Below are 12,496 nucleotides of genomic sequence, written 5' to 3' on the forward strand. Positions count from 1 at the left end.
CTATTATACTACGCCTCTCCACAAACAATTTATCTATAAGCTAAACTTGATTTTATTTATCCAGAAATCATGCGCTGAATGTACTTGGATCATTTAAAAATCTTGCTGACCCTTTTATAGATCGAAACACTTTTACGATTGACGAAATGTTATACCCCTTCAGAAAATGAGCACATCGACACCTTATTTTACTATAATAGTGATCTAAATCCAAATGCGGTTAATAATGTTCTATTCGAACTTATGATAAGGTCAGGCTGCTTTGATACAGAAGAAAACCCAGTAATACCAATAAACTGCAGCTTCAGCCCACGAATTTTAAAATCGGAAGAAGTAGAAACTGTATCTCGCTTCTTTTTAAATCTAGGCTGGGAAGGCTGTTTTTACGGCTATGAGGGCGACAAAATTTTCGGTGCACTATTTAAGAGTATAAAACCATAACGGGCAGCTAATTTTACCCAGCAAAGTAGTTGTAGAAAAAAAAAAGAGGAGATTGAGACCGGATTACTTAAACCAAAAACTGCAAAATTGATGTATATATAAAATTGATGTCCAATACATTTCAACCATCGATATGCTCTTTTAAGCTTTTACAAATTCGGTATAACAAAAGACAGAATCCTTTTTTTCACCAAGAAAGACAGCGAGTTACTGAAGCCATGGTTAATCTTTTGTCCAAAAAGGTAAACAACATGTCTTGAAATTAAAGTTTTGCAACTGGTAGATCGACAAGTTAGAAATTGAATCCCTTGATTGGCTGATAGAAAAAAGAAATATTTATATTTTTTTCTCAGTCTCCAATTTTTCAAACGCAAATCATTTTGTATTTTTCCACAACCATATTAGGTGATTCATAAAGAAGTTATTATGAATTTGTCCGATCTTGTTCATCGAACTGCAGGAGACAATAAAGTGTTGACAACAGCAAGTAAAACCTCATGTAATGTTCGAGGAAATAATAATTTGTTTCAACAAGGTCCATCTACAACAAATAATGGAATGGAGCCCTCTTCCTTTTTATTCAACATGCCTAACGTAACTCCAGTAGGTCCCCTTCCGTGTATACTTTTACTGAAGCTAATCTATATTATTTAGTCTGAATGGATGAAAACCAATTTATTTTTCAACAACACTACTGACCTGGAAACCACACCTGGCTTTCCTTTCAACGAACCTGCTAAAGATACGGCTCAAAAACCATATGCGACGCAAAATATTGTACCATATACCAATGCGAATTTTCAGCGATTTGATGCACCTGCTGTAAAGTCACCTCCCACAAAGTCACCTTCTACAAAGTCACCTTCCACAAAATCACCTTGTTCCCCACCTCCCATTGTTAAGAAACCGCCCGAAAAGACGACAAAAGTCACGATTACAGGAGATAACGTATCTTGTGATACGATTGAGGACGGCTACATACAATTTGTATTAGAACACGATCCCAATTACATCAGTGATGGTATCGAAAGTCTAATGTATGCAAAACGGAAGTTCTCTTCTGTGCCAAAAACAGGTGATTTATCGTATACCACATGGGATATATACCAACTTGTACTTAAATTACACAAAAAAGAAGTATGTGTGTATATTATATGTGACTAAGTTTCTGTGCTCATACTAAAATATGTACATGTATATATATATAGATAAAAAATTGGTCTCAATTAGTAGGACAATTAGGATTGGTAGATATGGCAGGCAGACCTCAATTTGCTCAAAGAGTGAAACGATGGATGCATCGATACAAAATAGACTCTTACTTCGATTTTTTGCTTGGAAACAAGTATTATTTCAACGCACCTAGTGAAAAATATTCCAGCTGTCTAATGATGGGCAACTATAAGAAACGAAGACCGAATGTGGAACCCAATATTGAATCCCAATCAGACGAAGAAGATTTCGTATCCGATGAACATAGAATACCCATATTGTTAGCGGGAAGTAGAAAGAGAATGAGGGATCACAGCCAAAATAGTGTCCAACTCATTGAAAACGCCAAACAGTTTCTGAGAACAATTAATACAGATGAATCAGATGATGATGAACGAGTGACTGGTACTGAAGAAGATTCGGATGGGGATATTGCCATGATTGGACATGAAGAAGAGGGAGATAATAATGACGAGGGAGAAGATGAAGTAGATGAAGAAGAAGAGGAGGAGGAAGAGGAGGAGGAGGATGAATTGGCTTCTACTTCATCATCACCAGGCTCACCTACCATCTTTGCAACAAGAGTACATCCAATGTCGCCACCACCAAAAAAATATCATTGCCTACGCCACCTTCTTGTACGAATTGCACACAACACGAAAGTACAATCATATCCATGAAGAAAGAGACTAGTCGGCTAAAAGCTTACATTGCCACTTTGGAAAGTACGATACAGCAGCAATCCTCGATGAATGACCAAATGAATAAATTATTAAGGCAGAAAGCTCGCAGTGAAAGATGGAGAAAGCAGTTGATCGAAGATATAACCAGAGGCCCTTCGCTTACTGACGAAGAAGACGAAGACGAGTTTTCAGATGGCCAGGCTTGATTCTACACAAATACACATTCACTCACACTCACACTTTTCTCATTTTGTATTATACTAATTGTAAATTTTTTTACCCCCCGCGCATTACACATAACTCATATATTAAAAATAAAAAAATACCTGGAAAAAAAAAACTTTACGTCTTTACAATGTTTCAATTCAATCAAGACTCTAGTTGGCTTGTTGAGCTACAACAATTAAAAGGTATTCCTAGGTACGATATTCTTAAGAGTAAAGCAATTTATACAGCAGTCTAGATATTCGTTGGCAGCAGCACGAGCTTAAGCTAGAACAGCTTTCGAATCAGCCCTTCAACCTGCTTCGATCCATTGCAGAGTCTGAACCGTTACCAGTAGCTGAATCCGTGACTACGACAGAAACTTCAGGTATGGAAGACGACATGGAGTACGAAGAAGACGATATTTGGACCAGTAATGCTATCCAGACGACATTCAACACATTATCGTGGGATACACATAATGCTCATTATCCTTCATTTGCGCAAACGAAACTTGCTCAAAAAAACATTGGCACACCTTTTTTGTCAGAAGCCCCGACCAGTTTATTTGAACCTGTTGTTCAGTCACGAACGGATACGACAGCTCAAGTAGTCTATGAATCAAAACTGGTAAAAAGTTTAATTCAAGCCATGGTTGGATTACCTTCCATTTATTTCGTTTGGAATCATAACCGATTTGAAATGTTGCCTATTCGAATATTAGGTGTGAGCGCGGTCGCTATCCAACCCGTTTTAAAAGATATTTTATTATTTGGAACAAGATTAAGAAGAATCGAATATGTCGCACATATGTGTAGAGATAACCCAGAACGTTATGGATTAACAGGCTTAGCATTATCATCCTGTCTATCACAGCTACATGTCAATATGCAATATACACTCGTTTCAGTATTTGAAAAAGAGGATCATGTTACTGTACTAAGACTTTATGAATACGTGAATGATTTATCAACGCTAACCAAGCAATTGTGTGATTTATGTTGTGTTGATTCCAATTCGCAGGTCAGACGTAAACCGACACGCGCTTCATTCACTCTTATTTTCTTACCTTTGTCTCATTAGTTAACTAGAGAACAGAAAGATCACGTTAAAAAGTATGGATTTTATTTGCCGTTCGGTGTTGATATTTTGAATCTGTTGTATGCTGAAATACAGCAATCTGATCTTGCGCAGTCTGGAAATCATGCATTGTACAGAGATGTTTGTTTATCTTTGCTGTGTCAAGCCAGCGAACCCTACAATAGTATACTCAGTAGCTGGCTTGGCCTAGAGTCAAGTGGATTTTTGGTGGATCCATACAGCGAATTCTTCATTATGACACATGGACATGTACAAGATTTATTAAAGCGATTCCAGGTATGCTGTTTTGATGTGTCTATTTATTTTTCTTTCAAACTCTTATCGATGTAGATTCGAGAAAATCCCAAGCTGCCATATTTTATAAACAGTGAATTATCAGTTTACATATTTCGATCTGGACAGTCACTTCAGTTACTAAAAAGGACAAGACCTGATCATCCCTTGTTCGATTTAAATGATTCTTTGTCGTTAAAATACCAATTAAAAACTGCATCAAGTGACGAGTAAGTGTTACACGAAGTATGCATATATGTAAGTTAATAAAATGGGATTACAGATACATGAAAAAACTTCTGCAGACATGTCAGCGCATCGAGACTTCAAATGTGGAAGTAGAAACCATAGGGACACAGGAAACCACTGACGTTGATATCTCAATGGAAGATGACATGATACCACGCTTACAATTTCTTGACTCGAACCCCGACCTAGGGGGAGATTTCTTGGTGCTGTTGACAGAATTGATCAAACATGAGCAAGAACCAACAAGCTTTATACCCACTATTGATACTATCACCTGTCAGAGTTATTTAAAACCTTTGAAGGTATGGTGCCCCTTGTTAAATTCTTCTTTCATGACATTCTTTTTGCACGAGTTTAAACTTCAAGAACATCTGTCATTACTATTCGATTATTATTTATTTGGAAAAAGTGAGTTTGTCATTGGATTGAAAGAAACTTTTTTTAAATCGCGCATTCAGCTGGAACATGAAACATGTTGGCCACCGAGGCCTTATCAGCTAAATGCAGCATTTCGAAACTTGTTGCTGGAAGAAAAGTTAGTTTCATTCTCCATACGTGAATCCACTGAATCTAGTGTCTGGTTGAATCCCACTTGTAAGTGATTTTTTTTTTTTTTTTTTTTTTTTAAAAAAAAAGGAAAAAGCGGGATTATCAAAAGACTAAATTTATATGCATGCAAAGCGGTGGAAGCACTGGATTTTTTAGAGTTAAACTATAATGCAACATACCCGCTTGATATTGTCATTACACCAGTGATCATCAGCAAATATAACCGAATCTTTACATTTCTGCTGCAGATACTACGAGTGAGCGCAGTCCCCAAGCGAAGTTTCAGATATCTAAAAACCACCCAATGGCATCAGACAAATGTCCGAGACAAGATATTCCGCTATCGCTTTCAGATGGATCAATTTATGAACGCTGTACAAGGATATGTTCATGACACAGCGATACAAGGTACATGGTCACGATTTATGGAGCATGTAGAAGGCATGAAAACATCATCAAATGATGTATACTCTCTTATTATGGAACCTCATACGTTTAAAGAGTATCACGAACATGTATTGGACTGTATTTTGTATCAGTGTTTTTCTAAAAAGAGTCAATTACGTGTACTAAATACCTTGTATCCTATCATGCATGATATTGTCATCTTTGGTGCTGTATTGGATGATTATACCGTATTAGATTCGAAAGCGGAAGAAAAGTTGATGATGAAGTGTAAACGAATATTTCAGCAGTTTGATAGACATGTAACGGTGTTTATACGTGTGCTACATCTGATTGAAGAAAAAGGGTCAGGAAGATTAAGTAATATCCTAAACAATACTAGTGTCAGTATATTTAAGGATTTATATGCCAAACATGAAGCTAAATTGGCCGTGGATGTTTTCGTGAAAGATTTAATCGTTCGTTTGAGTTTAAATGGTTTTTATCACGATTGAAAATGAAGAAGATTGTTTATCTACGCGGTCAATTAAAAAAATAAAAATAAAATTCGTTATCAATAACAACAAAAAGCAGGATCAGATGCGCAAATCTCTCCAGTATTTACTGCTCTTATCATAAACAACGTGGTTCTAGCCTGTTCATCAATAAGAACAATCTATTTTCTCACGCTTGATTGCATGGGTCACACCACTCGGAAGGGGTAAAAATTCATCTAATATTTCCATAAATAAACCAAAAATTCTTGGTATTACGTTACCACATTTTGTTTGCACTGATATAAAATGGCGAAAACAATAACAGAAACAACAAAAAGCGGACGATCAATTTTCATAGTCGAAACGCATGAAAACAAAACCTTGTTAGCGAAATGTAGCCAATGTTTAAAAAAAACATAAAATCTATGCAGACTTCTAATATCCGATGTACTTGTCAGGGTCACCTTTCAAAAGGGGCTGTCAGAAACATTTCTATTTCATGATTTTTTTTGGCACAACAGTGCTACAAGCATTTGATTGGTTCAGTCGTGAGAAATTACTGAAAATAGGCATTTCGTTCAACTTGCCTGTCTGCCCCCACAAAATCCTGATTGGTAGATACATTTTTTTCATATAAAAAGGGAGCTTAAGATAAAGGTCCTTTAGATTTTTTTTTTGAAAAATAAACCAACATTTTTATTGTAATGCATCGTTTTGTACGTCCTGTAGCTTGTCTTCCATTGCGCACACCATTTTTAAAGTCTATTGTCCGACCACAAGCTAGTATTAGATCATATACCACAACTAATGTCATCAAATCACGTATTCCATTCAAGACAATTTCAGCAAGCATTGCTCTTACCTCAGCTACATATTATTATTTAAATTCAATTCCAGGTGCGCAAGCTGAACCCGCCTTCCATACAAGCAATGGCAGTAACATAATTTCTGAACTTAGAAACGCTTCTAGCCGTATCGCAGTTGAGGCTAAATCTACTCAAGAATTGGCCATGGGATTGTTTGTTTACAAATTATGCACATTACCTTGGCTTGTAGACGCTGCTCCTTATTTAATTTCTTTTTCCGAGAAACTCCATTTGCAAGCTCCTGTTTATTGGTTCGTCAAGCAAACCTTCTTTCGCCATTTCTGCGGCGGTGAAACCTCCGATGAATGCATTTCTACCATGGACAAGCTTGCTCAATCAAACATTAACTGTATATTAGATCTATCTGTTGAGGCTGATTTACATTTAGATAAGGAAGATCATCACGTTGATGGTCAATCAAAGTATCACCGTGACGAGCAGCAAGCCGATGTTATTCTCCATTTGATAAAGAACTGCCTTCAAACCGCCGCCGGTGGCGTAAAAGCTGGTTCTATGGCTGCAATCAAAGTTACTGCCTTCTCACCTCCTGAGCTCCTTCTTCGTGTAAATCAAGTAATTACAGCACTTGATCAAACATTTTTGGAGAACCAGCAGAATGGAAACATAAATGCTCAAGGCATTCGTAATGTCATAGATAAGCTTTTACCAGCCCCGGAAAACCAAACCCAAAGAGAGCACCGTGATACCATCGTTTCTCATCTCGAAAGTGAACAAGCTACTTTGGACGTTATTGAATTCAGAAAATTATTTAACTTACAAGGCCCTGGTCGTGATATCTGGTGGAAAACAAGTATAAATGACAATCATGGTGCTCCTTTAACTGCTGAAGATTTGGAAGCATATGATCGCATGGTAGATCGTTTGGAACAGGTATGCCAGTTAGCTCATGACTTGCAAGTGGGCGTAATGGTTGATGCAGAACAATCCTATTTTCAAGATGCTATTGATCATGTCGCCGTGAATCTACAACGCAAATACAATGAACAAGAACGATCTCCTACTGTGTATAATACCTGTAAGTTTGTTATTCGAAAAAAAAAACCATAGATTAGATAGGAAATTGACTTTATTTCTTAGACCAAATGTACACCAAATCATCTCGTGGAAGACTTGAATTAGATGTTGAGCTTGCCAGACGTGACAAATTTACTTTCGCTGCCAAGTTGGTACGAGGTGCTTACATGGTGTCAGAACGCAAACGCGCCGGAGAAATGGGATACGTCTCTCCCATTCACGAAACATTGGAGGATACACATGATTCTTATAATGGTGGTGTCAAGTTTTTGTTAAATAAATTAGGCGAATACCAACAAACTACGGGCGAATCTGTTACCAACACAACTTCACCCATTATATTTATGGTTGCTAGCCATAACCGCGATTCCGTAATCACAACTATTGAGGAAATGGAACGCAACAACATCAATGCTCGTGCAGGAATTGTTCATTTCGGACAGCTGTTCGGAATGCAAGACCAGTTATCTTATACCTTGGGTCGTAATGGCTACTCTATTTATAAATATTTACCGTATGGTATGATTGATGAAGTGATCCCTTATTTACTCCGTCGCGCTCAAGAAAATTCCTCGGTCTTAGGCGGCGTAGCAGTTGAACGCCAGTTAATGTGGGATGAGTTAAAAGGTCGTTTGACTGGTACTGGCACGTCTGATGTTTCCATCACTAGTTCCGTCTAAACCTATATCCCCCATCTCCTCTGATTTGTATTATATTGTGTATTTCCCACTCCCCCTGTATTAGATCTTTTTTAATAAAACTACATTTTTATTTAAAGAATATAGACGTGGAGAAATTTTAGAAATGAGGCAGTAAACGTTTGATGCCACAATCTTCTTTTTGACATCGAGAACAGCTTCTTTTGATTTAGATGAAATCAAAAGATGAACCAGTAACGCTATAGTGCCACACACAATGATTGGTATATTACATTTGTTTTTAGTTGTACTTTCATACCGTCACACTTGTTGGGTGACCCAGAAACTTTGTCAATTTAGATGATATGCAATCTGATATATTTGACTAAAAAGTGATGGTGAGACTTACATCTTGTTTAAACAAACATTAAAACACATATATACATTGAGTTTTACACTATTAGACGGTTGATTTTTCAAATTGTTTTTGATACAGAACATCCCAAGCCACGTTGTAAATACAAAAATATCCTTTTAAAACTAAGCAATAGCTTTTTTAAATGATACAATAAACGAATGTTATTCCGACTACAGGGACAACTGGAATCGACAATACCCCATATTAGTAATTTTTTTTATAAAAATTACGCCTGCGGGGAAGTATACCCGAGGACTGCTAGCATAAGCTCCGAGTAGATGGGAAAAATGAGCGATAGATCCCCAACAATTATAGATTATGTTGAACCTTGCGAGTAGAGTCAGATAGTTGGTACATTGGTTTTTTAGTGTATACCTGAGTTCAAAGGATGTTTATGTACAGTTAACAGGGCTTCCGTTAGGTGCCATGGCGGAAACAATTTGTCGTAAAAACAAAGGTTTACTCTTTCTCTAGTGAATTCTTGATCCCAAAATTTAGCGTCTCTTGTTTTTCGTAAAAACTTTGTGTGCTGTTACCAATACCTCTTACCCCTATACTTTGGGTTACATGTATTGAAAAAGGAGCAAAGCCCGAATGTCTCCGTTCATTGAAATAATATAATCGATGTTGCTTTTATCAGTTAAGCCCCTCTCGTTATCTGTACATTTTACAAGAAAGTTTGATAACGGGTAGCTTGATAATAAAGTATCACATTTTTAACATGGATTCATATAAACCGATTTTTAGACCTGTACGCATAACGTTGCATTGAATTATCAACATTTGCTAAACTCCCAACGACTCTGCATAAGGCGCGGGAAAGGTCGGGACGGACTTTTGTCTAAAATGTCCCTTTTTGGCAAAGGTGATCCCAAGCCAATTATGATTTACAAATAAACCTTAAAACTCTAAACGAGGGTATGGAAACTGGAGAAACATGCATTTCTGTCAAACAACAGAATTTTTTTTTATTATTGGGCGCAAAAAAATCATCGTATTGTTTCAACATTAATTTCGGCTCTTAATCCGAAAATAGTTTTTGAAGTGTTCTCAATCATACGTTGGATAGCTTTTGAGGTCATGAGATATGGTCTAGTTTCGTGTATGCAAGAGTCCTCATTCTGGGGCTCGATTTCAATTGGCATAATTTCCCAATTTCCAAACAACGGGTCTAACAGTCGCAATTGATTTCTTCCCAAGAATATTCGAAATCTCTTGCTGTTGACATAGTAGATCTCGTCTCGCAGGATTACTAACGCGGTACTCGTCTCATCGACATTGTCAAGGTTATATTTTACGGATTGCTTGATATGATTCAATACTCTGTGGATGTTTACGTTTGATTCGATGATGGGGGCCAGCTCTGTCCATATTTGAATAAGGCGACTGTAGTTCATAATTAAATCTTCACAATCCGATTTCTCGTCTGACATTCGATCTTGCCATTCATTTCCTAATTCAATGCTAGAGCATTTCTTTGATAGGTTAAAGGTCATTTTTAAAGCAAGTAATAACTGCGTCTTGGTATTGATCAACTCCCCCAATTCTATAATTTCATCAAAATATATATGGCGACGTGTAGTACTTTCAACGATGGCTTCGAGCCTATTGGTGATGTAGCTTGTGGGCATAACATGGCACATATGAAATAAAACAAAATTTCTTTCAAAACTCCACAAAAACTTCTCGGCGAGTTCGATTTGCTCAAAAACTGGAATACAAGCGCTTTTTATTTGTGCGATACCAAGCGAAATTAAAGAAGAACAGCCATCCATACAAGACTCTTGAATCTTGATACAGGATTCGACGTAATCCATGAGCTCTTCGATATGTGCTTTTTGTGAGAAATAATGGGAGCGGTATTTGCATAAGTAATTGTAAGATGCATTTGTTGGTGTAATTGGAGCTGCCTGATCTTCGCCATGAATATCGCAATAATCAGTGTTGGTGTTATACCCAAGAATTGATGTGTCACCGACGGCTTTAGTTTCAGGCCCGTGTTCCAAACCAGATAACAGACAAGGAATTCTTTTAAACCCTGTAGTAATGGTTTCGATTTTATACATGATTGCTTCCAGTAATCCTCGAAATCTAATAGAGTCTATTTCGTTTAATGTCTTAAAAGACAAAATTAAATTATCAATGAACGTTTTCTTCTCTTTGTATTTTGGTGACTCAGATTGTAAGAAGAAAATGCATTTGGTGATTCTCTTAGTGAAACTTGTAGATGAGCATAGTGTAGTTCTGTTACCAAGACAGACCAAAACGAAATCAATCACAAACGAATCATTGCAGACACAAAGTAAGTTTGCCAAGGCGCGATACGCGTTCATGTCGTCTAAAGGAATTCCTAATGCATTCACGATCAGATGTGCCAAAGCTCCAGCAAGTGGACGAGATGGTTGGTCATGAAGGTAGTTAATCAAAATTTCGGGATAGTTATCAACTATCTCAAGTAAGACTGATTTTGAGTATTCGGCATCACTTTGATTGGTGCAATAGGCGGTGAGTGGAGGAAGACCACAGGAACTAAGCCAGAGTTGGATGTTGCGGATAGCACCTTGAATAGCCACAGAACTATGCTTGAAATCGATTGGTTCGATGCGGTCATCGTGTCTTGCACCAGAGCTAATGTATTGGTATAGACCTTCATAATCACGTTAGTTTGTGTCACATTTATTTTCAAGTATGCTTACCGTAAGTCGCGCTTGCTAGCATAACTACCAATGCCATTTTGGAAACTTTAGTCTGTGTTATAACATATGCTAGAAAAGGCGGATTTTAGAAAGTTTTATATTAGAAAACAAACAATATGCCGAATTCTCATTATTGGGGTTTTTAGAGGATTATTACAAAGGGGGATAATGTACAATGAACAAGGTTTAGCGTGAAATAAGGTTTTCCGAGTTTTCAATTTTCGAATAAAGGTGCCAATGGATCTAAACCTCTTTCAAAGTGGTTACACGAATATCGCTGTCAAATCCGCGGTTGCACAAAGCATTTTTATGCAGATGACTTTCATCCAATAATATCTCTTGTAGTTTTATATCACAATAAACACGCTGTTGTTTGGAGCTAATGCGTAATAATGATAAACAATGCGTCAAAGAATTAAAATTAAACAAAATGGATGACAACAATAACCTAAATCCAACTTTACATGCGTTAGACTGGTTTAATTATGTATGTCATTCTTAATCGTCACAATCGGCTTTTGTGTAGATAAATTTGCCAAGTTAAGTTATAAACCTCAGTGTAATTGCAAAACAAAGGTGATGTATCATATTCTAAATAATTCCAAACATACTACATTTATTGTCAAAATTTAATGACAACGTGTCAAAGAACTTAAAAAAAGTTTCGTAGCTGGGATAATTCCTTTATAACTCAATCAAGATACTTCTGAAGAACATGGGCAATCCTCATTGATACCAACATTAAATAATGCTATCTCCTCATTAACAATACAAATTGGGCAATGCCTTTATTAGCACTGGTTTTTGTGTTCTATTGTCTGTATGCTTAATACATATTGTGCTATTATGTAGGCTTTTTTTTTTGGCCTGTGCCAAAATGGAAATGCCTCCAAAGATGAACGCAAATATCGGCAGGTTTCTTTCCGTGTATAGCATAAGATAAGCATGAAACCTCAAGTTGACCATTATATTGTTTTTATTTACTAATAAGATTCAAAAATATCCATAAATTTAAAGACTATTGCTTTTGCTTTTGGGATCGGTAATATGCTGTCTTGACACTCGTCTATTTTGATTAAACTTTGATTAGGCAAAGTTTGAAGATACTTTCCCGATGCAATGAGTCGCAATCTTCATAGTACTTATCAACAAATAGCCAATTTTTGATTACAAAATCATCGAGACTATTCGACAGCATAGATCCCGTTGGCTCTTTCGTGGGTCGTTGATCCTAACTAATAAACTTGATT

The 12,496-nt window shown here is 36.8% G+C and overlaps 5 protein-coding genes across 5 annotated transcripts; 4 read left to right on the top strand and 1 right to left on the bottom strand.

Moving 5' to 3' along the window:
* The first annotated feature begins 818 nt into the window (after positions 1–818).
* EV154DRAFT_527970 (ARS binding protein 2-domain-containing protein) lies at positions 819–2,666 on the top strand. The gene is made up of 4 exons (XM_051603533.1): positions 819–1,044; positions 1,096–1,578; positions 1,650–2,248; positions 2,317–2,666. The coding sequence occupies exons 1-4, from the start codon at positions 868–870 to the stop codon at positions 2,540–2,542; spliced, it is 1,485 nt and encodes a 494-aa protein (XP_051451756.1). The 5' UTR covers positions 819–867; the 3' UTR covers positions 2,543–2,666.
* Positions 2,667–2,692: 26 nt separating this feature from the next.
* On the top strand, positions 2,693–3,934 carry EV154DRAFT_93567 (uncharacterized protein). The gene has a single exon (XM_051607847.1). It carries the CDS (start codon positions 2,931–2,933, stop codon positions 3,621–3,623), a length of 693 nt encoding a protein of 230 aa, XP_051451757.1. The 5' UTR covers positions 2,693–2,930; the 3' UTR covers positions 3,624–3,934.
* A 267-nt stretch (positions 3,935–4,201) lies between these two features.
* On the top strand, positions 4,202–5,611 carry EV154DRAFT_430726 (Spc98 family-domain-containing protein; the record flags this gene model as incomplete). The annotated part of the gene is made up of 2 exons (XM_051596554.1): positions 4,202–4,757; positions 4,845–5,611. 2 exons carry the CDS (start codon positions 4,202–4,204, stop codon positions 5,609–5,611), a joined length of 1,323 nt encoding a protein of 440 aa, XP_051451758.1.
* Positions 5,612–6,222: 611 nt separating this feature from the next.
* On the top strand, positions 6,223–8,274 carry EV154DRAFT_556175 (FAD-linked oxidoreductase-like protein). The gene is made up of 2 exons (XM_051605336.1): positions 6,223–7,495; positions 7,558–8,274. Exons 1-2 carry the CDS (start codon positions 6,298–6,300, stop codon positions 8,172–8,174), a joined length of 1,815 nt encoding a protein of 604 aa, XP_051451759.1. The 5' UTR covers positions 6,223–6,297; the 3' UTR covers positions 8,175–8,274.
* Positions 8,275–9,507: 1,233 nt separating this feature from the next.
* Positions 9,508–10,191, bottom strand: EV154DRAFT_527982 (uncharacterized protein). Its single transcript, XM_051603534.1, has one exon. It carries the CDS (start codon positions 10,179–10,181, stop codon positions 9,540–9,542), a length of 642 nt encoding a protein of 213 aa, XP_051451760.1. The 5' UTR covers positions 10,182–10,191; the 3' UTR covers positions 9,508–9,539.
* Positions 10,192–12,496: the final 2,305 nt, after the last annotated feature.

The sequence above is a fragment of the Mucor mucedo genome (assembly GCF_025094135.1).
Source record: "Mucor mucedo strain NRRL 3635 chromosome Unknown EV154scaffold_173, whole genome shotgun sequence".
NCBI classification, from domain to species: Eukaryota; Fungi; Mucoromycota; class Mucoromycetes; order Mucorales; family Mucoraceae; genus Mucor; species Mucor mucedo.